The following is a 25,112-nucleotide window of genomic DNA, read 5'->3' as shown; positions in this document are numbered from 1 at the left end:
TGAGGGGGACCTTGGTCAAATTTCAGTTGAAAGAGGTTGGGGGGAGATGACAGAGGAAGAAAGAACGGTTAGCACCTCTATGCCACAAACACAGCGTGGACTTGGTCCGCATGGCTGCGCAAGACACATGAGTGCCTTCTTGTTGCACTACCTCCAACATGACCCTCGTATTGTCAAAATTAGAAGTGATGATGACTACTGGCTTGCCACACTATTAGATCCCCGGGACAAGTCCAAATTTTGTGACATAATTCCACCCATAGAAAGGGACGCACGTATGCAGGAGTATCAGCATAAGCTGTTACTCGATCTTAGCTCGGCTTTTCCACCAAACAACCGTGCAGGTGAAGGGAGTGATTCTCCCAGTTGTAACTTGACAAACATGGGACGGCCTCGTCATCTTCAACAGTCTACCCGTACCAGTAGGACCGTATCTGGTGCTGGTAACAGCAATTTTATGGAATCTTTTCATAATTTTTTTAGACCCTCCTTTGCAAGGCCACCAGAGACAACAAGTCTGACACATAGTCAACGGATGGAGAGGATGATACAGGAGTATCTCCAAATGAACATCGATGCAATGACTTTGCAAATGGAGCCTTGCTCCTTTTGGGCTTCAAATCTAGAAAAATTGACAGAGCTCTCCAGTTACGCCTTGGAGATTTTGTCGTGTCCAGCTGCCAGCGTTGTCTCTGAACGTGTCTTCAGTGCTGCTGGGTGTGTGCTGACAGATAAGCGCACGCGTCTGTCCAGTGACAATGTGGACAGACTGACGTTCATCAAAATGAACAAGTCATGGATCCAGAAGGAATTTACTACCCCTGTGTCATCCTGGGGAGAGTAAATGCTTGTGGATTTGGAATGTGCTTGATGCAAATCAAAACATCCTGTTTGCAACTAGGGCACAAGTGCTGCCACTGATGGGGTGTCTGTGTGCCCAATTTTGGGAAAAAAGGTAGACTCCGCTTGGAGTAACCCTTGCTTGCTGTGTTTTTTAAAAATGATACAAGATGAACAGATCTGAAGGCAAGATGAAGGCAACATCATGTCTCCGCCTGCACTTTTCTCACAAACCTGCATTTTTCCAGGGACACCCTACTCAACACCGTCTACAGACAGCAGCCAGATCTCTGTCCCTCAGATGTGGTCAAATAAAAGGCCACTTACTGCGACCCATGACAAAGCTAAGTGGTTGACTCTATCCCTCTGTAAGCTGTTGGCTACCGAAATGCTGCCTTTACGCGTAGTGGACACACAGGATTTTACAGACCTTATGTCTGTCGCTGTGCCCCAGTACCAGATGCCCAATCACCACTGCTTCTCCAAGAAAAGCATGCCCGCGCTACACCAGCATGTCGCACACAACATCATCACCACTTCCTTGAGAAAATCTGTGTGCGACAGGGTGCATTTCAACACAGATACTTGGACCAGTAAGCATAGACAGGGTCATTACATGTCACTGACTGGGCACTGGCAAACTATGGTGAGAGATGGAGAAGGGTCTGCTGTACAAGTCTTGCCGTCCCCACGAGTTGTTTCAATCCTTGTTCTGTATGTAGAAGTTAATACACTGCTTCTGCCTCTTCAACCTCGTGTGGGTCCTCTACCTTGGCGCAAACCCTGTGTGGTCAGGCCACCCTTCCTTGCAACTGCGCACAAGGACTACCACACACCTCCTTACTATGCTGGCAGCAGAGCTCAATGCCATCAGGCAGTCAAAGTTTTACTTTGAAATGTATGGGAAATGTGAGTCACACCGCTATTCCAGAGAATAGTAGTCAGGCAGGGTCAAAACATTAATTGAGGAACAGGAACAGAATGGGACGGCCAGGACTTAATCAGAAAACAAGCAGAGGTGAAATGCGTATCGGCAAACAAGGTACATAAACAGCAAGCAGGAAAAGTAGTCAGGTAACAAGCACACAAAATCATAAAACTGAACTGGGGGTAAAATTAACCAGAGGTTCATAGCTATGTCTGGCAGTGGTCTGCAGACAGGATGGGCTTAAAAAAGGGTGTGGTGTCTTCCCATTGGTTGTAGCTGAATGATGGTATTTCATCTGTGAGATACCCACCAGCTACATTCAGCCAGAGATTCTGCATCTGTCAAGGTAATGCAGACCAGTGGGTGAGCATAACCTGCGTCCACCTGCGCCGCTGGCATCGACTACTCTCCCATCATCAGCACTATTCCTGAAAGGAACACGTTGTCACCTGGCAACCGGAGTACAAATTGACGGAGCGGAGTACGTTGGTGACTTAACAGCCGTGTGCGGCAATGATGCAAACCTGGCTGTGGGCCATCGTCAGGGCAATGTGACACACGTGCCTTGTATGGCTCACGTGTTGAACCGAATTCTCCAGCAATTTTTAAAACACCATCACGGCCTACATGGACTTGTGCAGCGGGCACGCTCACTATGTGCTCACTTCCATCGTGCGCACACAGCAGCTCAACAACTTTCATCACTCCGGAAGTCTTAGGGTCTGGCAGTTAAACGCCGGAAATGCGATGTTCCGACACGCAGGAATTGGAATCTGCACATGTTGCAGCGTGTGTGGCAGCACCGCAGAGCCCTGCTGAAATACGGTAAGACATATAGCCTGGGATAACTTGATCCAGAGGTGGTGCAGATCACGCTGCTGGAGTGGTGTCAGATCAAGGACCTATGCACCCTGCTACACAGTTTTGAAATGTCGACGAAGATGTTTAGCACTGGCAATGTCATTCTCAGGGTGACAATTCTGGTCATCTACATGATGGAGCACACTGTAATTATTATTCAGAGTCAGGTGTTGGGACAAGAGGAAGGGGAGGAAGTACAGGAGGAGTCATATGCGGAAGGGATAACAAGATCTACGAGGTCCAGATGGTCAGCGGCACCTATGCGGCAGTCATGGTGAGGGAGAGGGATTAACAAGGGCGCATAGTATCAGCAAAAAGTGTTGATGAAAGTGCAGGAGCCCATGAAGAAATGGAGGACGAACTGGCGATCGGCATGGAAGACTCAGCAGATGAGTGAGAGCTTGCTCACATTTCGGTTGTGCGAGGTTGTGGGTAGAGGACAGAGGAAGTATGCACGATTCTCACCTCTCTGCCACCAACACACCAAGGACTTGGTCCTCCTGGATGCACAAGACACATGAGCGGATTCTTGCTGCACTACCTACAACATGACCCTCGGATTGTACGAATTCAAAGTAATCCAGAATACTGGGTTGCCACACTGTTAGATCCCCGGTACAAGACAAAATTTGCCGAACTAATTCCTGCCATAGAAATAGACGCACGTATACAGGAGTATCTGCAGAATGTGGTACGCAATCTTAGATCTACTTTTCCACTAAACACCAGTGCTGCACAGAGTGAATCTCAACGCTTTGTCATGGATAGGAGGAAATGGTCTTTTACTTGTCCACATCGGAGGGACCGAGGGATGGCTGCTGTGCTGAGATGCCGTTGAGTACGGTGTCCCTGCACAGTTGCACTTTTGGTCATATCCCAAAATGAGTTGGAAAAGGACAGATGCTGTTGGAAAGGGGAACAGGTGTGTTGGAAAGGGGAAAAAAATTTTGGTCCGTGGATTTGGTGGTTAAGCAACTGTAACATTTGCTGAAGAAACAACATCTGTTACAGTGGGACTGGCAGATTTGGATAAAGTGGTATATAATCTGTGACCGCTATATAACGAAAATTAATAAGAAAAGAAAGAGAAAGGTATATATCCCCATCAGCAGTCAGTGTCCACCGTGCTCCCAGTTGGAAAAGGAGAGGTTGGCAACTGGAAGGTTTGGTGGAGGATACAGAGCTGTGTGGCTATGAAACTAATAGTAGCCTGAACCGAGTTAGACGCCATTCGGATCTGGAGACTGTGAGCCCTGTTAGCGTCACAGGGTCCACATGCCCACCCAGCCCAGGAACTCCCTGTTAACAACACAGGGGCCATTGAGTACGCTGACCGTGTGCGTAGGGGCCACACCTGTGGACAGCAGGCGCATCAGCAGCAGCAGGCCTGTTAATGCCACTGGGCTGCACAAGCAGGACTGTTAGGACAGGAGCTGGTCTTAACCGTTCTGCGTTACCAACTGTGGTGGTGGCCTGCATCCACCACCCTATCCCTGCCTACCTCTGGCCTAAAGCCGCAATGGGTTCAACACATGGAGGTGTGCTCTTTCGGAGCATAATAGAAGACTGTGCACCTCCTTGTTGGCTCCAGCCCCTTTGATAACCTGGGTCCGCCCCAAACCATGGTGAACCACAATGCACCTCCTATAGACAAAAGTAGAGTGACACGTCATGAGTGGCATAACTAGCGTCCTATTTGGAAACGCAACTTCAATGATGACCTCATGGCTGCCATGACCCAAACACCTCACCAGTCATCGTCTGACCATCAATAATGCGATGACAAGTCATAGGTGTGGGCCTCTGCAAGCCATTTGGGAGGACACCTGATGCCCTGTGGTCTATATGGGACCCCCACATCAGGGCCAGGGCCAAAGAGTTCATTACCGGACCTAGTCTCTGATGCAGGAAGTGCCTGAGCATGCTCAGTAGCATGAAATACAGTCTCTGAAAAAAGACTATCAGCTTTAGCATGGTGTCTAGGCACAAAACAGGACTTAGACCCGGCACGGAATGCAAGCACCTGTGCAAAGAGGCTTTTCACACTTAGTGTGGGAGCATGCGCTGGATCCCGAAATGAAGACTTAGCGTCAGGAATGGCACAGTCAGGCTGAGCATACTCACTAGGCGAAACACTGTAATTATGCTGCAGCTGGGGTACATCGGCACACGCATGCGCACTTGCTGCCTCTCCACACTTAGACGTGGAGGGGAAATTTGTCTTGGAGATGCTGTCTATGAACAGAAGGAAAATCTAAAGGAAGCCTGACTTTCTATCCCTCCGAATTATGAAATGCAGCAATGAATTCCATGAGTTTGCTATAACATTAGCGTAGCAAAATGTGCATGAGGGTGTGATGTAGAGGTGCTAGAAATAGCTTGTCACCAGTGGGGCACTAATGGAATACAACAGCCAGTTCTATGATGCCACAAAATGGCAGTATTTTGTGCTATCATTATAGCTTATTAAAAACAGAGCACGAGGTTGTCATGCAGAGGTGCTGCACATAGATTTGCAGTAGTGTGAATAGACAAAAGTACAATAGCCACGTTTAGGATACAACTAGGTACAGTGAGTGTTTGCTAGTATAATGGCTGAGTTTAAAAAAGTTAGAGTGTGCAATGCAGGCAGACGTGCTGCAAATAACGTTCCAATACTGTGAATAGACAAAAGTACAAAAGCCACGTTTAGGATACAACTAGGTACACTGTGTGTTTGCTAGTATAATGGCTGAGTTTAAAAAAGTTAGAGTGTGCAATGCAGGCAGACGTGCTGCAAATAACGTTCCAATACTGTGAATTGACAAAAGTACAATAGCCACGTTTAGGATACAACTAGGTACAGTGAGTGTTTGCTAGTATAATGGCTGAGTTTAAAAAAGTTAGAGTGTGCAATGCAGGCAGACGTGCTGCAAATAACGTTCCAATACTATGAATTGACAAAAGTACAATAGCCACGTTTAGGATACAACTAGGTACAGTGAGTGTTTGCTAGTATAATGGCTGAGTTTAAAAAAGTTAGAGTGTGCAATGCAGGCAGACGTGCTGCAAATAACGTTCCAATACTGTGAATAGACAAAAGTACAAAAGCCACGTTTAGGATACAACTAGGTACACTGTGTGTTTGCTAGTATAATGGCTGAGTTTAAAAAAGTTAGAGTGTGCAATGCAGGCAGACGTGCTGCAAATAACGTTCCAATACTGTGAATTGACAAAAGTACAATAGCCACGTTTAGGATACAACTAGGTACAGTGAGTGTTTGCTAGTATAATGGCTGAGTTTAAAAAAGTTAGAGTGTGCAATGCAGGCAGACGTGCTGCAAATAACGTTCCAATACTATGAATTGACAAAAGTACAATAGCCACGTTTAGGATACAACTAGGTACAGTGAGTGTTTGCTAGTATAATGGCTGAGTTTAAAAAAGTTAGAGTGTGCAATGCAGGCAGACGTGCTGCAAATAACGTTCCAATACTGTGAATTGACAAAAGTACAATAGCCACGTATAGGATGCCACTAGGTACACTGAGTGTTTGCTAGTATAATGGCTTAGTAACAATGAGTTGTAGTGTGCAATGCAGGCAGACGTGCTCTGCAAATGTCTTTGCACTAGTGGGACTATAGCAAAGTCCAATAGCCACGTTTAGGATGCCACTAGGTACACTGAGTGTTTGCTAGTATAATGGCTTAGTAACAATGAGTTGTAGTGTGCAATGCAGGCAGACGTGCTCTGCAAATGTCTTTGCACTAGTGGGACTATAGCAAAGTCCAATAGCCACCTTTAGGATGCCACTAGGTACACTGAGTGTTTGCTAGTAAAATTGCTTAGTTTAAAAAAGTTGTAGTGTGCAATGCAGGCAGACGTGCTCTGCAAATGTCTTTGCACTAGTGGGACTATAGCAAAGTCCAATAGCCACGTATAGGATGCCACTAGGTACACTGAGTGTTTGCTAGTAAAATTGCTTAGTTTAAAAAAGTTGGAGTGTGCAATGCAGGCAGATGTGCTCTGCAAATGTCTTTGCACTAGTGGGACTATAGCAAAGTCCAATAGCCACGTATAGAATGCCACTAGGTACACTGAGTGTTTGCTAGTATAATGGCTTAGTAACAATGAGTTGTAGTGTGCAATGCAGGCAGACGTGCTCTGCAAATGTCTTTGCACTAGTGGGACTATAGCAAAGTCCAATAGCCACCTTTAGGATGCCACTAGGTACACTGAGTGTTTGCTAGTAAAATTGCTTAGTTTAAAAAAGTTGTAGTGTGCAATGCAGGCAGATGTGCTCTGCAAATGTCTTTGCACTAGTGGGACTATAGCAAAGTCCAATAGCCACGTATAGGATGCCACTAGGTACACTGAGTGTTTGCTAGTAAAATTGCTTAGTTTAAAAAAGTTGTAGTGTGCAATGCAGGCAGACGTGCTCTGCAAATGTCTTTGCACTAGTGGGACTATAGCAAAGTCCAATAGCCACAGATAGGATGCCACTAGGTACACTGAGTGTTTGCTAGTATAATGGCTTAGTTAGAATGAGTTGGAGTGTGCAGAGGACAAGAGGGTACAGTGGCAGGATTGTGGTGCTCTGGGTAGAGGAATGGAAGCCTGCCTTTCTATTCCCTCCTAATGGTGAAATGCAGGGAGGAAATCCCTGACCTGGGCTACACAGACGCTGTTGCTGTTTGCAGGACCTGTCACCTATGGCTCTCTGACCCTGCCGCTTTGAGCCCTTAAAAGGACTGCTAGAATGTGCTCTCCCTAAGCTGTCTAACGCTGTGTATGCAGCGCATACAGCTGTATCGGCTATAGGACTCAGGAGGACGGAGCTGCGACACTGATGTCTGACACCAAAGACGCAGAAGGCAGATAATGGCGTTCGTGAAGAAAATGTCCGGTTTTATAATGCAGGGACATGTGACATGCAGATCCTATCACACATGCCGTTGCTTCTCTGGCTCAAAGTCCACTTAGCTGTGTGTGTGTCTGTGATTGGCTGACATGCTGGCCCGCCCCACAAGACGCGCGCGCTTAGGGAAGGAAGACAAGAAAAAAAAAAAAAAAAATGGCGATCGCCATTATAGAAACAGCAGTGATCTGAAGGCGCTGTTCACGCACACTATACACTGAAATGTGATAATAGTTTGATTCACAGAGTGACTTACACTATTACAGCACAAACCAAGCTATGATTTAGCTGTTTTTTGGCTGCTAGAACCGTTCTCGAACGTTTCTAGAACTATCGAGCTTTTGCAAAAAGCTCGAGTTCTAGTTCGATCTAGAACATGCCCCAAAATCACTCGAGCCTAGAACTGGAGAACCACGAACCACGAACCGCGCTCAACTCTAGTAATCACCTTTACTAAGGCCACGTGCACACACTGAGCATTCAGTGAGTTTTTCTACCTCAGTATTTGAAGCCAAAACCAGGAGTGGTAAAATCAGAGAAAAAGTGTAATAGACACTCGAGCACCACTTCTATATTTATCACCCACTCCTGGATTTGGCTACAAATACTGATGTAAGATACTGACCAAATACTGAACGTGTGAACGTGGCCTAAGGATAAGTGATAACTTATTCATCTGTGTGGACCGATTGCTGGGACCTGCACCGATCGTGCAACTTTTATCCCCCATTATACTGGAGCTCATGTCCGACTCGACCCCTGATCCATTCATTCCCTCAGTGGCTGCGAGCACTGGGCTTGTTTTTATCTGGCTGCTCCACAGAGGATGAATGGAGCTGCGGTCACACACCCCACTCCACAGAGGATGAATGGAGCTGCGGTCACACACCCCACAGAGGATGAATGGAGCTTTGGTCACACACCCCACCCCACAGAGGATGAATGGAGCTGCGGTCACACACCCCACCCCACAGAGGATGAATGGAGCTGCGGTCACACACCCCACCCCACAGAGGATGAATGGAGCTGCGGTCACACACCCCACCCCTCAGAGGATGAATGGAGCTGCGGTCACACACCCCACCCCACAGAGGATGAATGGAGCTGCGGTCACACACCCCAAACCACAGAGGATGAATGAAGCTGCGGTCACACATCCCACCTGCCGCTGCAAAAAGTTCCCCAATCTTCCGATCGGTGCGGTTTCCACTGGTCTGGTTCCACCGATCAATAAGTTATCACCAACCTACCTTGTGATAACTTGTTTTCACCAAAGACCCCATTACTGCAAACGACTATAATTGTACATCACAGTTAGGCTGGTTTCACATCTGCATTGTTTCAACGCAAACGGACTCCGTCACTAATGTTTACAGTTCATTTATTTACAGTGGAAGAACGACAGCATGACTCATGCACTACCCGCATGTGTCCACATGGTGTCGCGCTAACACTGTAAATAAATAAACTGTAATACAGTAGTGACGGATTCCGTTTGCGTGAAAATAGCGCAAGTGTGAGTGGGGCCTTATGGTGCACAATATAGATGTGCAGGAGCCGCCTGTGCTGTACAGTCAAAGCAATACAATAATGGGGATAATGCTAATGGGTGTTTATACTTAACTGTAGGGTGGGCCCCTGGAGCCAATTTCCCTGGTGGGCCCCAGACACCCCAGTCCGCCCCTGCTGCTGTGTACGCTCTACACACAGCGCTATACAGAATAGGGATAGAAGTTTCTTTTAGCCCTTGTAAGGGCTAATAACAGCAGGCTCAGAGCCATAGGTGACAGTCAGGTCCGTAGAAAGAGATTTTAACAGCTACAGATAAGAGTGTCTGTGTAGCTAAGGTCAGGGACTTCCTCGCTGCATTTCACCATTAGGAGGGATATAAAGTGAGGCTTCCTTCCTCTACACAGACCCACAACCCTGCCACTGTACCCTCCTGCCCTTTGCACACTCAAGCTCATTGTTTCTAAGCCATTATACTAGCAAACACAGGAAACTTAGTGGCATCCTAAAAGTGTCTGTTGGACTTCCATTAGTGTCCCACTAGTGCAAATCTATTTGCAGCACCTCTGCATTGCACACTCAAACTCATTGTTACTAAACCATTATACTAGCAAACACTGAGGAAACTTAGTGGCATCCTAAAAGTGGCTGTTGGACTTCCATTAGTGTCCTACTAGTGCAAATCTATTTGCAGCACCTCTGCATTGCACACTCAAACTCATTGTTACTAAGCCATTAGAATACCAAACACTGAGGAAACTTAGTGGCATCCTAAAAGTGGCTGTTGGACTTCCATTAGTGTCCTACTAGTGCAAATCTATTTGCAGCACCTCTGCATTGCACACTCAAGCTCATTGTTACTAAGCCATTAGAATACCAAACACTGAGGAAACTTAGTGGCATCCTAAAAGTGTCTGTTGGACTTCCATTAGTGTCCCACTAGTGCAAATCTATTTGCAGCACCTCTGCATTGCACACTCAAACTCATTGTTACTAAACCATTATACTAGCAAACACTGAGGAAACTTAGTGGCATCCTAAAAGTGGCTGTTGGACTTCCATTAGTGTCCTACTAGTGCAAATCTATTTGCAGCACCTCTGCATTGCACACTCAAACTCATTGTTACTAAGCCATTAGAATACCAAACACTGAGGAAACTTAGTGGCATCCTAAAAGTGGCTGTTGGACTTCCATTAGTGTCCTACTAGTGCAAATCTATTTGCAGCACCTCTGCATTGCACACTCAAGCTCATTGTTACTAAGCCATTAGAATACCAAACACTGAGGAAACTTAGTGGCATCCTAAAAGTGGCTGTTGGACTTCCATTAGTGTCCTACTAGTGCAAATCTATTTGCAGCACCTCTGCATTGCACACTCAAGCTCATTGTTACTAAGCCATTAGAATACCAAACACTGAGGAAACTTAGTGGCATCCTAAAAGTGGCTGTTGGACTTCCATTAGTGTCCTACTAGTGCAAATCTATTTGCAGCACCTCTGCATTGCACACTCAAGCTCACTGTTACCATTATACTAGCAAACACTGAGTAAACTTAGTGGCATCCTAAAAGTGGCTGTTGGACTTCCATTAGTCTCCCACTAGTGCAAATCTATTTGCAGCACCTCTGTATTGCACACTGAAACTCATTGTTACTAAGCCATTATACTAGCAAACACTGCTGCCAGTTTAAGGGCCGTAGTTGCATTGTCAGTGATAGTTATTGTTGTTTATTCTGCTGTTAATAAAGCTAGACCACCGCTGCAATCTACACCACCTCTCAATTTTTACTCCCACATTTTAAATGCACAATCTTGTCGCAATCAAAATGAGTGGCAAAATGATAGATGCTGGTGGAAAGGGGAAGAGGCGTGTTGGAAAAGGAAAAAAAGGGTTTGTCCGTGGGGAAGGTGGCAAAGCTCCATTAACATCTGCTAAAGATAGACCATCTTCCAGCAAAAGTAAGATGTCTACTACTTACCGTGGACAATCAGATGTGCTCCCTTTTTTACGGACACGAACAACTGGAACAAAGGTAGATGATGGCCAAAAAAAGAAAATGCTTGAATGGATCTCAAATGGTCCAACAAGTGCCCTCTCTGCCACCTCAACTACCGCATCCAAAAAACACCAGTCCTCTGAGTTGTCATCCCAATCACACTTGCTTTCTCCCAGCTCTGAAGTCTCCATCCGCCCTGCACAGTATGGTGGAACTGAGATGGCTGAGTCTGCATAGCTGTTCAGTCACACTATAGCCTGGGAATCAGAGATCTGCTCCCAAGCTACAGTGAGTACAGACCAGGAAATGGTCTGCAGTGATGCCCAGAACCTTTGTGACTCTGATTCAGGCCGTGAGGAACAAGTTTCTGAGCATAATGTTGACCCTTATTCACAAACTGTAACACCTGTTGTTATAGACAATGAGGAACATACTGATGACGATGAGACGTAGATACCAGATTGGGTTGAACCCTTAAATATTGGTTCACGTCAGGAAGAGGCTCGGTCTGAGGGTGAGGGGAGTGCAAACGCAACGCTTGATGAGGAAGTTCTAGATCCTACCTACTGTCAACCCACAGTCAGGAACTCGAGGAGGTCAACAGAGGCGGTGGAGGAGGATGCTACTGACGACAAAGTTACCTTGCACCTTCCTGGACAGAGGAGTAGTACTGGTAGCACGTCTACAACTGCATCCTCAGCCACCACTCAGCCTCTGAGCACTAGTCAGGGGGACTCAGCAGGTCGCATGCCCTCTAAGCCTTGCCTAGCCTGGACCTTTTTTGACATAGCAAAAGATCGCCCAAATCATGTGATATGTAAAATTTGTCGTGGATCTGTTAGTAGAGGGCAAAACCTCAGGAGTTTGACAACTTCTTCCACGAATAGTCACATGAATAAATATCATATGTCCCAGTGGGAAGCTCACCGTGCTGCAATGCGGTCTAGCGGAGCGAACCATCCACCGCCTGCCCCTTCAAGTGCATCCACGCGCTCTTCATCTTCTAGGACTGTGGGAACAGCTGTCACACCTGGTTTTCCACGCACAACTTCCACCACTGTAACCGCAACAGGCAGTTTGCTTGGTAGGTCGTCAGTTGGTTTGGAAGGGGAAACAAGTGCGTGTGTACAGCTCTCTCAGACATCAATAGCATCAACGTTGGATGAAGGCAACATCATGTCTACGTCTGCACTTTCCTCACAAACCTGCATTTTTTCAGGGACACCCTACTCACCACCGTCTACACACAGCAGCCAGATCTCTGTCCCTCAGATGTGGACAAATAAAAGGCAATTTCCTGTGACCCATGACAAAGCTAAGAGGTTGACTTTATCCCTCTGTAAGCTCTTGGCTACAGAAATGCTGCCTTTCCGCCTGGTGGACACACAGGATTTTAGAGACCTTATGTCTGTCGCTGTGCCCCAGTACCAGATGCCCAGTCGCCACTACTTCTCTAAGAAAGGTGTGCCTGCGCTACACCAGCATGTTGCACACAACATTACCGCTTCCTTGAGAAACTCTGTGTGTGAACGGGTGCATTTCACCACCGATACTTGGATCAGTAAGCATGGACAGGGACGTTACATGTCACTGACTGGGCACTGGTAACTATGGTGATAGATGGTGAAGGGTCTGCTGCACAAGTCTTGCCGTCCCCACGACTTGTGTGTCAATCCTCTGTCTGTCCAAGTTCTGCCACTGCTTCTGCCTCCTCCACCTCATCTGGGTCCTCCACCTCCGCCCCAAGCCTGCCTGGTCAGGCCACCAGCGTTCTCACTGCGCAGAAGGAATCACGCACCCCTCATTACTATGCTGGCAGCAGAGCGCAACGGCATCAGGCGGTCTTTAACTTGAAATGTCTTGGAAATAAGAGTCACACAGCGGCTGAGTTGTGGGCAGCTCTGGAGACTGAGTTTAATAAATGGTTGTCTCCACTCAACCTGCAGCCTGGTAAGGCCGTGTGCGACAATGCTGCAAACCTGGATGCGGCCATTCGCCTGGGCAAGGTGACACACGTGCCTTGTATGGCTCACGTGTTGAACCTTGTTGTCCAGCAATTTTTAACACACTATTCCGGCCTAGATGGCCTTCTGAACAGGGCACGAAAACTGTCTGCTCACTTCCGCCGTTCAACCTCCGCTGCTGAGCGACTTGCATCGCTCCAGAAGTCTTTCGGCCTGCCGGTTCATCGCCTGAAATGCAATGTGCCGACACGCTGGAATTCGGCTCTCCACATGTTACAGCGACTGTGGCAGCACCGTCAAGCCCTGGTGCAATACGTCATGACGTATAGCCTGGGCCAACGAGATGCAGAGGTGGGGCAGATCACCCTGATGGAGTGGTCTCAGATCAAGGACCTATACACCCTTCTGCACAGTTTCGACATGGCGACGAATATGTTTAGCGCTGACAATGCCATTATCAGCATGACAATTCCAGTCATTTACATGCTGGAGCACACGCTAAACACTATTCGGAGTCAGGGGGTGGGACAACAGGAAGGGGAGGAACTACAGGAGGATTCATTTGCGCAAGAGACAACAACATCACCAAGGTCCAGACGTTCATCATCACCAACGCGGCAGGCATGGGACCATGGGGGACAGGGATCAACAAGGGCGGATGGTAGCAGGCGAAATGTTGAGGAAGGTGCAGGAGAACATGAAGAAATGGAGGACGACCTGTCCATGGACATGGAAGACTCAGTGGATGAGGGAGACCTTGGTCAAATTTCAGTTGAAAGAGGTTGGGGGGAGATGTCAGAGGAAGAAAGAACGCCTCTATGCCACAAACACAGCGTGGACTTGGTCCGCATGGCTGCGCAAGACACATGAGCGCCTTCTTGCTGCACTACCTCCAACATGACCCTCGTATTGTCAAAATTAGAAGTGATGATGACTACTGGCTTGCCACACTATTAGATCCCCGGTACAAGTCCAAATTTTGTGACATAATTCCAGCCATAGAAAGGGACGCACATATGCAGGAGTATCAGCAAAAGCTGTTACTCGATCTTAGCTCGGCTTTTCCACCAAACAACCGTGGTGCAGGGAGTGAATCTCCCAGTTGTAACTTGACAAACATGGGACGGTCTCGTCATCTTCAACAGTCTACCCGTACCAGCAGCACCGTATCTGGTGCTGGTAACAGCAATTTTTTTGAATCTTTTCATAATTTTTTTAGACCATCCTTTGCAAGGCCACCAGAGACAACAAGTCAGACATATAGTCAACGGCTGGAGAGGATGATACAGGAGTAGCTCCAAATGAACATTGATGCCATGACTTTGCAAATGAAGCCTTGCTCATTTTGGGCTTCAAATCTTGAAAAATGGCCAGAGTTCTCCACTTATTCCTTGGAGATTTTGTCGTGTCCAGCTGCCAGCGTTGTCTCTGAACGTGTCTTCAGTGCTGCTGGGTGTGTGCTGACAGATAAGCGCACGCGTCTGTCCAGTGACAATGTGGACAGACTAACGTTCATCAAAATGAACAAGTCATGGATCCACAAGGAATTTACTACCCCTGTGTCATCCTGGGGAGAGTAAATGCTTGTGGATTTGGAATGTGCTTGATGCAAATCTACCTGTGAAGTGTACAACTGGGAGACAAGTGCTGCCACTGAAGGGGTGGGTGTCTGTGTGGCCCAATTTTTGGATAAAAAGGGAGACTCCGCTTGGAGTAACCCTTGCGGTGTTTTGCATTATTTTAGAAGGGCATGCCATGCCTATATCTGTGTCTCATCCTCTTTTTCCTCTTCAAGCTGTTTTGTTTTCGCATGAGAATTTGTTCTTGTCACTTTCCCATGTGTTTGTGTTGTGTTGTGAGTTGTTTGTCACCTTTTGGACACCTTTGAGGGTGTTTTCTAGGTGTTTTTATGTGTTTGTAATTGCCTCCCATTGTTTCCTATGCGGTTCGAGTGGTTCGCCGAACCGAACTCAAACGAGACTTTCGTTCGGTGAACCGAACTCGAGCCGAACCACGGCCGATTCGCTCATCTCTACCAACGACACTAAGGTGTCATAATTTCCAGCAAAATGTAACATTTCTTGCAGTGAAAGATGACAGCTAAGCAATGCACCGAATTTATTAAGCGGATCAAGCCTCTTATTCCACTGCACACTTCATCAAGTCTGGCATATAAAACTACAGTCTTTATGAATCGGGGCCATAGTCTGTGGCCTGCATACAATCTTCTATGTCCTCAGCTCTGGTATTACTCGGGTCATAGGAATTATACTTATTCAGACACTGATGACCAGTTGGTACAGCTTTGTTTATATTTATTTGGCCGCTAGCCAGAACCAGTTTGTGGTCAAAAATTGGCAAAAGGAACGGCTTTACTTTTGTTTTATCAATTTTAAATTTTACTATTTTATTTTCATTTATTTTTCATTCCTGGGATGTTTTTTTACTTTTTTTTTTCAAAATCTGTAATATGCTTGGTAATACACTGGAGATCAAAATTAGAGAACAACACAATTTCCTAAATGTTAAGGTCATTGTGTAGTCCTATGTGATTATATCCTAACATGAGTAAACTAGTAGTATTTTAAGCTTATTTCTTAAATTGAATTTATTCTAAAGCACATAATAAATATGTAAATGAGAAATGAAAAGGAAAACTGATAAAAATTAGAGAACACTTTCAGATACCTCCAAGTTAGTGGTGTTAATCTGGCACCTGGTGCTAATTTCCTTAATTATTCATCAAACCCTATGTTACTGGCAGTCTAAAGCGGGACTTACACGCTACGATATTGTTAATGATTTATCGTTGGGGTCACGTTGTTTGTGACGCATATCCGGCGTCATTAACGATATCGCAGAGTGTGACACTTATGTGCGACCAAAACGATCGCAAAAGCGGCCAAAATCGTTTGCCGCAGAGAGGTCATCCTAAAACAAAAAATCGTTCTTTTCTAATTAGCGATGTTGTCCCTCGTTCCTGCGGCAGCACACATCGCTATGTGTGACACCGCAGGAGCAAGGAACATCTTACCTGCCTCCACCGGCTATGCAGAAGGAAGGAGGTGGGCGGGATGTTTACATCCCGCTCATCTCCGCCCCTCCGCTTCTATTGGACGGCTGCCGTGTGTCGTCGCTGTGACGCTGCACGACCCGCCCCCTTAGAAAGGAGGCGGATCGCCGGCCAGAGCGACGTCGCAGGACAGGGAAGTCCGTGTGACGGAGGTAAGCGAGGTTGTGCGCGACGGGCAGCGATATGCCTGTGTTGCACCACCGAAGGGGGCGGGTACGATCGCTTGTGATCTCGCTAGCGAGATCGCAGCGTGTAAAGCCCGTTTAAGTTTCCAGTTTCCGCTGAGTTTGTAAAAATGGTCTGCTGTTCCAAAGTAACTGAAAATCTCCAGCAGCAGGTTGTCCAGATGACGGCAAAAGGGGGGCCCCTATCAGTTATAGCAAGAAAAGTTGGTTGTTTTAAGTCTGTAATTTCGAGAATATTGCATCTTTAAAATGTCACAAACTCTTTCAAGTCCCCCAAGAAGGCTAGTTGCCCTTGAAAGCCAAATGAAAGAGAGGACAGGATAATGCAGAGACTCTCCATAGGTAATCGCTTCAACACTGCAGCTAGAATTGCTTGCCAGTTCAGCACTAAACAGGGTAAGGATCTGTCTCGTCATACAGTAACACAACATTTAAGAGCATTTGGACTGAAAGCTCTAATTAGCACAAAGAATTAAAAGTCTAGACTTACCTTTGGTGAGGAACATGTTGTGTGGACAGAGGAGACGTGGTCCACAGTTCATTTTAGTGATGAAAGAAAGTTTAATTTATTTGGGTCTTATGGAAAACATTATGTTTGTCAACAAACTAGGGAAAGACTGAACCCAACGTGTATTAAGAAGTCAGTGAAAGTTGGTGGAGAAAGTGTCATGGTTTGGGAATATTTCTGAAGCAGGAGTTGGATCTCTCATACAGCTACATGGCCGAGTGAATGCAAGTGTTTATTAGAACCTTCTTCAACAACATGTGGTTCCTTACTTGCATTTATCACTCAATCAGCCAGCAATTTTCATGCAAGACAATGCCCCCTGTAAAGCGGGCTTTACACGCTGTGATCTCGCTAGCGAGATCGCAAGCGATCGTACCGGACCCCGTCGGTTGTGCGACACGGGCAAATCGCTGCCCGTCGCGCACAACCTCGCTTTTCCCCCGTCACATGGACTTACCTGCTCTGTGACGTCGCTCTAACCGGCGAACCACCTCCTTTCTAAGGGGCCGGGTCGTGCGGCATCACAGCGACGTCACACGGCAGCCGTCCAATAGAAGTGGAGGGGCGGAGATAAGTGGGACATAAACATCCCGCCCACCTCCTTCCTTCCGCATAGCCGATGTAGACAGGTAAGGAGATGTTCCTCGATCCTGCTGCCGCAGGAACGAGGAACAACATCGCTAATGAGAGGTAAACGATTTTAGGACGACCTTTCCGCGGCAAACGATTTTGGACGCTTTTGTGATCGTTATAGGACGCACATAACTGTTACACGCTACAATATCATTAATGATGCTGGATGTGCGTCACAAACAACGTGACCCCGACAATAATTCATTAACGATATCGTAGCATGTAAAGCCCGCTTTAGGCCATGTGCGCACTAGAAACTGACTTTTTCTTAAGGAAAAACCGGACCATCTGAAAGAATCCCGCACCTGCTGTACAAAACGGCATCAAAACCGCAACAAAATCCGCATGCGGTTTTGCCACGGTTTGGTGCGGTTTTGGTGCAGGTTTGGTGCCTAATTTCTGTGGTTTTTCCTCAGGTTGGTCCCTGCGGGTTTTACCAATAATTTATGGTAAAACCGCAGGGACCTGCAGAAAAAAAGTGACATGCACATTAATTCCACAGTGGAAATTCCGTGGGTAAATCTGCAGGTATAAAAAAAACTCAGTGTGCGCACAGCATTTTTTTATACCCATAGGTTTTGCTGGGGAATGACTGCAGACATGTTAGACAAATTTTCTGCAGCAAATCCGCTGTAAAATCCGCGATAAATTCACAGCGTGCGCACATAGCCTTACAAAGGAAAAAGGTAAAGCAGTTTCTTGAAACAGAAAATATTGAAACAATGAAATGGCCACCCAGAGTTCTGATCTAAACACAATAGAAAACCTCTGGAAAATCCTTGGTTACAAAATTATGGTCAAGAAACCCACAACAGTCAAAGAACTGTGAAAGAAGTTTGGATCAAAATCACACCAGAGTAGTGTGAGAGTCTAGTGATGAATGAAGACATTCAAAGCAAAGGCCTGTGCACTTTCCACTGAATGGTGACTGTTGTTACCTTCAGAAAATGTAGTTAATCTTTCTCTGTGCTACAGTCATTGTTGGTCTCTAATTATGATCATTAAGTTTTTGGCAAAATAAAGGTTTTATGTTGATAAATACGGATGAGTGAATGTATTCGCCACTATTCGGTATCCGACGGATAACAGGCTATTCGCACCATTCGGTATTCAACGAATAAAACAGCCTCCACTACGATACTTTCAGTTTTATTTCTGACTTTCTGGCGCCTGTTTTCCAGCCAATGAACACATCTGATGTTGCTTATCCTCATAGTAACGCCACAGCCATCTTTGTTGTGGTATTGCTATGATTAGCTTGGCAGCACAGCGTCATAGGGGCTATATAAGCCAGCAACCATTTTGTGAACACACAGTCATTGGGGAGCTGGTTGTGTAGATAGACTGTATTGTGTGTGGGGGAGCATGCATAGATCCAACTAATAAATAGTCCTTCTAATCACTGAACACAGTGTCCAGTAGTTGATAGTAGCTCCATAAATCGCCAGACCGCAAATCTGTGAATGCGGACCCAGCTATAGGGCCAGTGACAGTGCAGTGTCTTGTAAGTGATAGCGTTCGTGCTGCAAACGCCTAAATAGTTCTTCTAAAGGCTGAAGCCAGTAGTCCGTAGCTGTTAGCAGCTCCATAACTCGCCAGGCTGCAAAACAGTGAATGCAGACCCAGCTATAGGGCCAGTGTTAGTGCAGTGCTTTGTAAGTGCGCTTGCACTGCATTTTTGTTGCGTTCTGCATGCTTTTTTGACAAACAGAACATGTCTTTTGGTCTCTTTCTCTGTCTGTTGGTCTCTCCCTCTCCACCCCTCTCTCTTACTCACCGATCACTGACCGATCACCGCTGCAGTGCTGCACAGCTGTCACAAAGCTCCGTCGGCTTCTCCTGCTTTTGAAAATGCTGGTCGCTCATTATTCTATCTCGTATTCACTGCTTCCCCAGCCTACCGTTGCCTATAATTGGTTGCATTCAGACGAGCCCCCACACTGAGTGACAGCTGTCTCGCTGCAACCAATCACAGCCGCCGGTGGGTGAGTCTATGTAGTGCAGTAAAATAAATAATTAAAAAAAAACAGCGTGTGGTCCCCCCCAATTTTGATACAGCCAAGGTAAAGCCACACGGCTGAAGGGTGGTATTCTCAGGATGTAGAGCCCCACGTAATGGGGAGCCCCCCAGCCTAAAAATATCAGCCAGCAGCCGCCCAGAATTGCCGCATCTATTAGATGTGACAGTCCCGGGACTCTATGCGGCTCATCCCGAATTGCCCTGGTACGGTGGCAATCGGGGTAATAAGAAGTTATTCACAACCTATAGCTGCCACGAAGTCCTAGGTTAATCATGTCTCGCAGCCAGCCATGCTCTATGGGGATGAAGCAAAGCTGAGTGAGACCGCAGTGTCAAAAATGCATCCAAAATGCATTTAAAATGCATCCAAAATACAACGTTTTGGATGCTTTATGAAACGCACATGCAGTGACAAAACGCTGCTTTTTATTTGTCACGCCAGAACGCAACGTGCGCACATACCCTTAAAGTGATTAGGCACTACAAACTGTTTCTTATCAATTTCCCTTCTTTTACTTTGGTTTGAGTGCTGTTCTGGCGACTACGTAAAAGCTGCATACTGCTCTGAGCACGTTATTCCAAGACACCAGAAATGCAGTCAGGCACCTTCTACAGGTTGTGCCCATACTGTTTCAGCTTGCCGTTAGGTCCACGTGACATTATTCGGGTTTCCCATAGACTTGCATTACGCATCAAATATTCGCTAATCGAATAGTGATGACCTATTCGTCGGATATTCGCGAAGTCAGATATTTTGGTATTCCATCATCCCTCTTGATAAACTTTCGATCTTTTGTAAAACACTGTTCTAGGGGCATGGTGTACCCCTTACAAAAAAACCTTCAAATGTTGATCAATGATAAATGTAGACTACATTATATCTGAAATAGGCAAGATATCATACATTGTGCTATAACTTTGATCTCGTGTGTGTGTGTGTGTGTGTGTGTGTGTGTGTGTGTGTGTACATATATGTATACAATATATAAAGCTGAATGTGTGTGTGTGCGCGTGTGTGTGTGTGTGTGTGTGTGTGTGTGTGTGTATGTATGTCCGGGATTGGCATCTGCACCGTCGCAGCTACAGCCACAAAATTTTGCACACTCACACGTCTGGACCCCAAGAGCATCATAGGCTATGTTGTGAGGCGAAATTTTAACCCCACGCATTCCAATTTACCAATCAATTTTGCCCCTATCTACATAATGGGGAAAAAGTGAAACGAAAAGTGGACCCACACCGTCGCATTTACAATCACGAAATTTTGCACAGACACCTCATGTGACCCAGAAAACATTGTAGACTATGTTTTGCGCTTTATAGTTACTCTCCAAAAAAACATGCCTCCATTACAGTAAATGGAGCCTAGAACTACAGGTTATTAGTAGGAGCTGTGAGTGGTTGCTATAGGAACAAAAGACATTCATAGTATAAGAAGCTTATATGTGAGGTAATAACATGTCGGTGGGGAGACGGATAGAGTGAGACGGAGAGAGACAGACAGAGACAGAGACAGAAAGGGAAAGAGACAGAGAGATAGAAACAGACAGGGAAAGAGACAGACAGAGATAGACCTGGAAAGAAACAGACCTGGAAAGAGACAGACCTGGAAAGAGACAGACCTGGAAAGAGACAGACCTGGAAAGAGACAGATGGGGAAAGAGACAGACAGACATGCAGACAGGGACAGAGACAGGCAGACAGGGAAAGAGGAGACAGCCAGAGAGACAGACAAAGATGGATGGGAAAAGACACAGACCTTGATATAGACAGATGGGGAAAGAGACAGAGAAATAGAGACAGACAAGGAAAGAGACAGACAGAGACAGGCAGACAGGGAAAGAGACAGACAGGAAAAAACAGAGACAAAGAGACGGGGAGACAGACGGGGAAAGAGACAGACCTGGGAAAGAGACAGACCTGGAAAGAGACAGATGGGGAAAGAAACAGAGAGAAAGACATACAAAGAAAGAGACAGAGAGGCGGAGAAAGAGACAGGCGGGGAAAGAGACAGGCGGGGAAAGAGACAGGTGGGGAAAGAGACAGGCGGAGAAAGAGACAGGCGGAGAAAGAGACAGATGAGGAAAGAGGCAGACCTAGAAAGAGACAGACCTGGAAAAAGACAGACCTGGAAGGAGACAGACGGAGCACATTACTTGACAAATTTAGTTGAATCTGTGTGGAATATCTGTGGTGTTGAAATATATGTTGTGAAATGCTTCTATTAGCTTAGTTGTTGCCTTTTAATAATTTCATTTCTATCTATTTGTTTTGTGGTTTTTGTGTGCACAATACATTTTTATTAATACATTCTATTTTGTTAACAGCAGTTATTAAACCCGGGCGAAGCCGGGCAGTACAGCTAGTATATATATATATATATATATATATATATATATATATATATATATATATATATATATATATATATAATTTTCATTATTATTATTTTTTTGTGCAATCCATTCTGGTTTTATCTAACTGCATCATACCTGACTCCTTTATTCTGCCCCCTAACAGATTGAGGTAGCTACTCTTGCTCCTAAGCATAAGAAGACAAAGTTATCAACAACCCAAAAACCCCAAATTACTACACTTGCTTCTATTGCGACAAGGCCTGCTGAACCGGACATCTTTGGGTCTTTGACAGAACAAGGTCAGTCCATTAAGATGTTCTAAAAGCCTGCACTTCTGTTAATAACCTTACTTTATGTGGGCTTTTACAGCTGACATATTAAATTATAGCAACTGCATCCTTCTTTCTTCTGAGTCTCCTCAACTCCAAAAAAAAACAAGTGTCAAAGAATCAATAAGATAGTCTGTAATACTATCCATCTGCCCTGAATGTAGACATTAGTGCCTTCGAATACTCCAGCATTGATACGAAATTCTAAACGTTGGTACAACAAAAGGCATCTATATATATAATTGCCTTATTCTGTCTGTCTGTCTGTCTTGCTCCAAAATTGTGTCCTTACAGTGACAACCGTCGTATTGGCCGCTGGGCTCGGGCTGGCCCCGCCCCCCGCATGGATTAACCGTTTGGCCAGGCCCGCCCCCGCACGCGATGCCCGCTAGGCCATGCCCCACGCACGTGATGCCCGCTGGCCCCGCCCCCTGCATGAATTAACCGTTTGGCGAGGCCCGCCCCCCGCACGCGATGCCCTCTAGGCCACGCCCCCGCACGCGATGCCCACTGGCCCCGCCCCCCGCATGGATTAACTATTTGGCCAGGCCCGCCCCCGCACGTGATGCCCGCTAGGCCACGCCCCCCGCACGCGATGCCGGCTAGGTCACGCCCCCCGCACGCGATGCCCGCTGGCCCCGCCCCACGCATGGATTAACTGTTTGGCCAGGCCCGCCCCCCGCACGCGATGCCTGCTAGGCCACGCCCCCCGCACGCGATGCCTGCTAGGCCACGCCCCCCGCACACGATGCCTGCTAGGGCACGCCCCCCGCACGCGATGCCTGCTAGGCCACGCCCCCCACACGCAATGCCCGCTAGGCCACGTCCCCCGCACGCGGTGCCCGCTAGGCCACACCCCCGCACACGTTGGGCACCTGTACACCCCCCCCCAGGACTACTCCTCCCATTATACTCCTCTTTCCCCAGGACTACTCCTCCCATTATACTCCTCCTATTATACTCCTCTCTGAGGGGTTCGCAGCATGGGTGATGGAGCATGATGGGGAGTGCAGCATGGGGGATGGATCACGATGGGGGGGTGCAGCATGGGGGGTGGACCACGATGGGGGGGTGCAGCATGGGGGGTGGACCACGATGGGGGGTGCCCAGAATGGGGGAATGAAACACGATGGGGAGTGCAGCATGGGGGATGGAGCACGATGGGGGGTGCAGCGTGGGGGATGGAGCACGATGGGGGGTGCCCAGAATGGGGGGATGAAACACGATGGGGGGTGCGCAGCATGGGGGATGGAGCACGATGGGGGGTGCGCAACATGGGGGATGGAGCACGATGGGGGGTGCGCAGCATGGGGGATGGAGCACGATGGGGGGTGCGTAGTATGGGGGATGGAGCACGATGGGGGGTGCGTAGCATGGGGGATGGAGCACGATGGGGGGCGCATAGCATGGGGGATGGAGCATGATGGGGAGTGCAGCATGGGGGATGGAGCACGATGGGGGGTGCAGCGTGGGGGATGGCGCACGATGGGGGGTGCCCAGAATGGAGGGATGAAACACGATGGGGGGTGTGCAGTATGGGGGATGGAGCACGATGGGGGGTATGCAACATGGGGGATAGAGCACGATGGGGGGTGCGCAGCATGGAGGATGGAGCACGATGGGGGGTGTGCAGCATGGAGGATGGAGCACGATGGAGGCTGCACACCTCCCCCCAAAACACACACACACCGCCACACCCACCGCACAACACACCACACACACACTGGGAACCACAAACACCGCCCTACACAGACACCCACACACACAGACAACGCCGCACACACACAACACCCAACACACAAACACCGCGGCACACACAAATATACGCACATACCGCACAACACACACACTGCACAAAACCTCCCCCCAAAACACAGACACGCACCCCACACCCACACCCACACCAACCGCGCTACACACACAGCACCACACACACACACAACGCTACAGACACACAGCGCTCCACAAACAATGCAACACACACAACGCAACACACAAACAACACCGCTCTCACCCCCCGCTACACCCAGACAACACCCAGAACATTTACAGCGCCCTACACAAACACTGGCAACTACACACAACAACATCTATATATATAACAAAAATCATACATTAACTACACAATACGTAAATTCTAGAATACCCGATGCGTAGAATCGGGCCACCTTCTAGTGTATGTATAAAAGGCTTTGCAATGGCCATATAAATGGATAATGCTTTTCATGGAGTAGAGCACAGTACATGATTATGGAAAACTCAGACGTTCTAGTACTAGTACTAGTTGTCCACTACTTTTACAATGATGGCCTATCCTTAGGATAGGTCATCAATGTCTGATCGGCCGGGGTCCAACACCCGGCACTCCTGCCAATCAGCTGTGTTCGGTCCTGGTTTCAGCAGTAGGCAGCCGGAATTCCTCAGTTCCAGAGCTGCCTCATCAACTGATAGTGTCCGTGTCCAAGTACTGCACATGCACCTCATATTTAAATCAGTAGGAGATGGATGTGCAATACCTGGCTGCAACCACTATCAAAAGACGGGGCAGCTCTGGAACTGAGCATTTCCAGTTGCCTGCTGCCACCATCGGGACCAAAGACAGCTAATCGGTGGAGGTGCTGGGTGTCAGACCCTGGGCAACCAGACAGTCATGACCTATCTTAAGGTTAGGCCATCAATGTAAAAGTATTGGACAACCTCTTTAATATGGACACTTCTAAGATGCTCATGAAGAGTTGAAAGATTGGGTGCAGAGTGTGGATTGAACTATAGTTTGGGGGGGTTACTTTTTCAGATTCTTTGGCAACACTTCAAATGCATCTCCTGCTTATGAATCCTTACAATACAGCGAGTGACCCAGTGTTTTCATAGGTTCCACCTAACACCATTCTTGACCTTCCTTCGGTCTTTCTTGATCATAGAAGGCCAGTAGTAGGTTTTCCAGGCATCAGACAACAAATCCACTGCCTGTTGGAGCCAAACATGCCTTATCATCTACTCCTCTTTGCCCC

The 25,112-nt window shown here is 47.2% G+C and overlaps 1 protein-coding gene across 2 annotated transcripts in view; it reads left to right on the top strand.

Annotated features, from left to right (window-relative positions):
• LOC142289818 (opticin-like) overlaps positions 1-25,112 on the top strand; it is a 426,930-nt gene that overhangs the window by 281,643 nt on the left and 120,175 nt on the right. For both annotated transcript variants that reach the window (XM_075333747.1, XM_075333746.1), the window contains exon 3: positions 21,936-22,071. In XM_075333747.1, coding sequence (XP_075189862.1) covers positions 21,936-22,071 — 136 coding nt within the window. The remainder of the gene's footprint in view (positions 1-21,935; positions 22,072-25,112) is intronic.

The sequence above is a fragment of the Anomaloglossus baeobatrachus genome, chromosome 2 (assembly GCF_048569485.1).
Source record: "Anomaloglossus baeobatrachus isolate aAnoBae1 chromosome 2, aAnoBae1.hap1, whole genome shotgun sequence".
Classification (NCBI taxonomy): domain Eukaryota; kingdom Metazoa; phylum Chordata; class Amphibia; order Anura; family Aromobatidae; genus Anomaloglossus; species Anomaloglossus baeobatrachus.
Note: the sequence above shows the minus strand (reverse complement) of the source record. Positions and strands in the feature narration are given on the sequence as shown.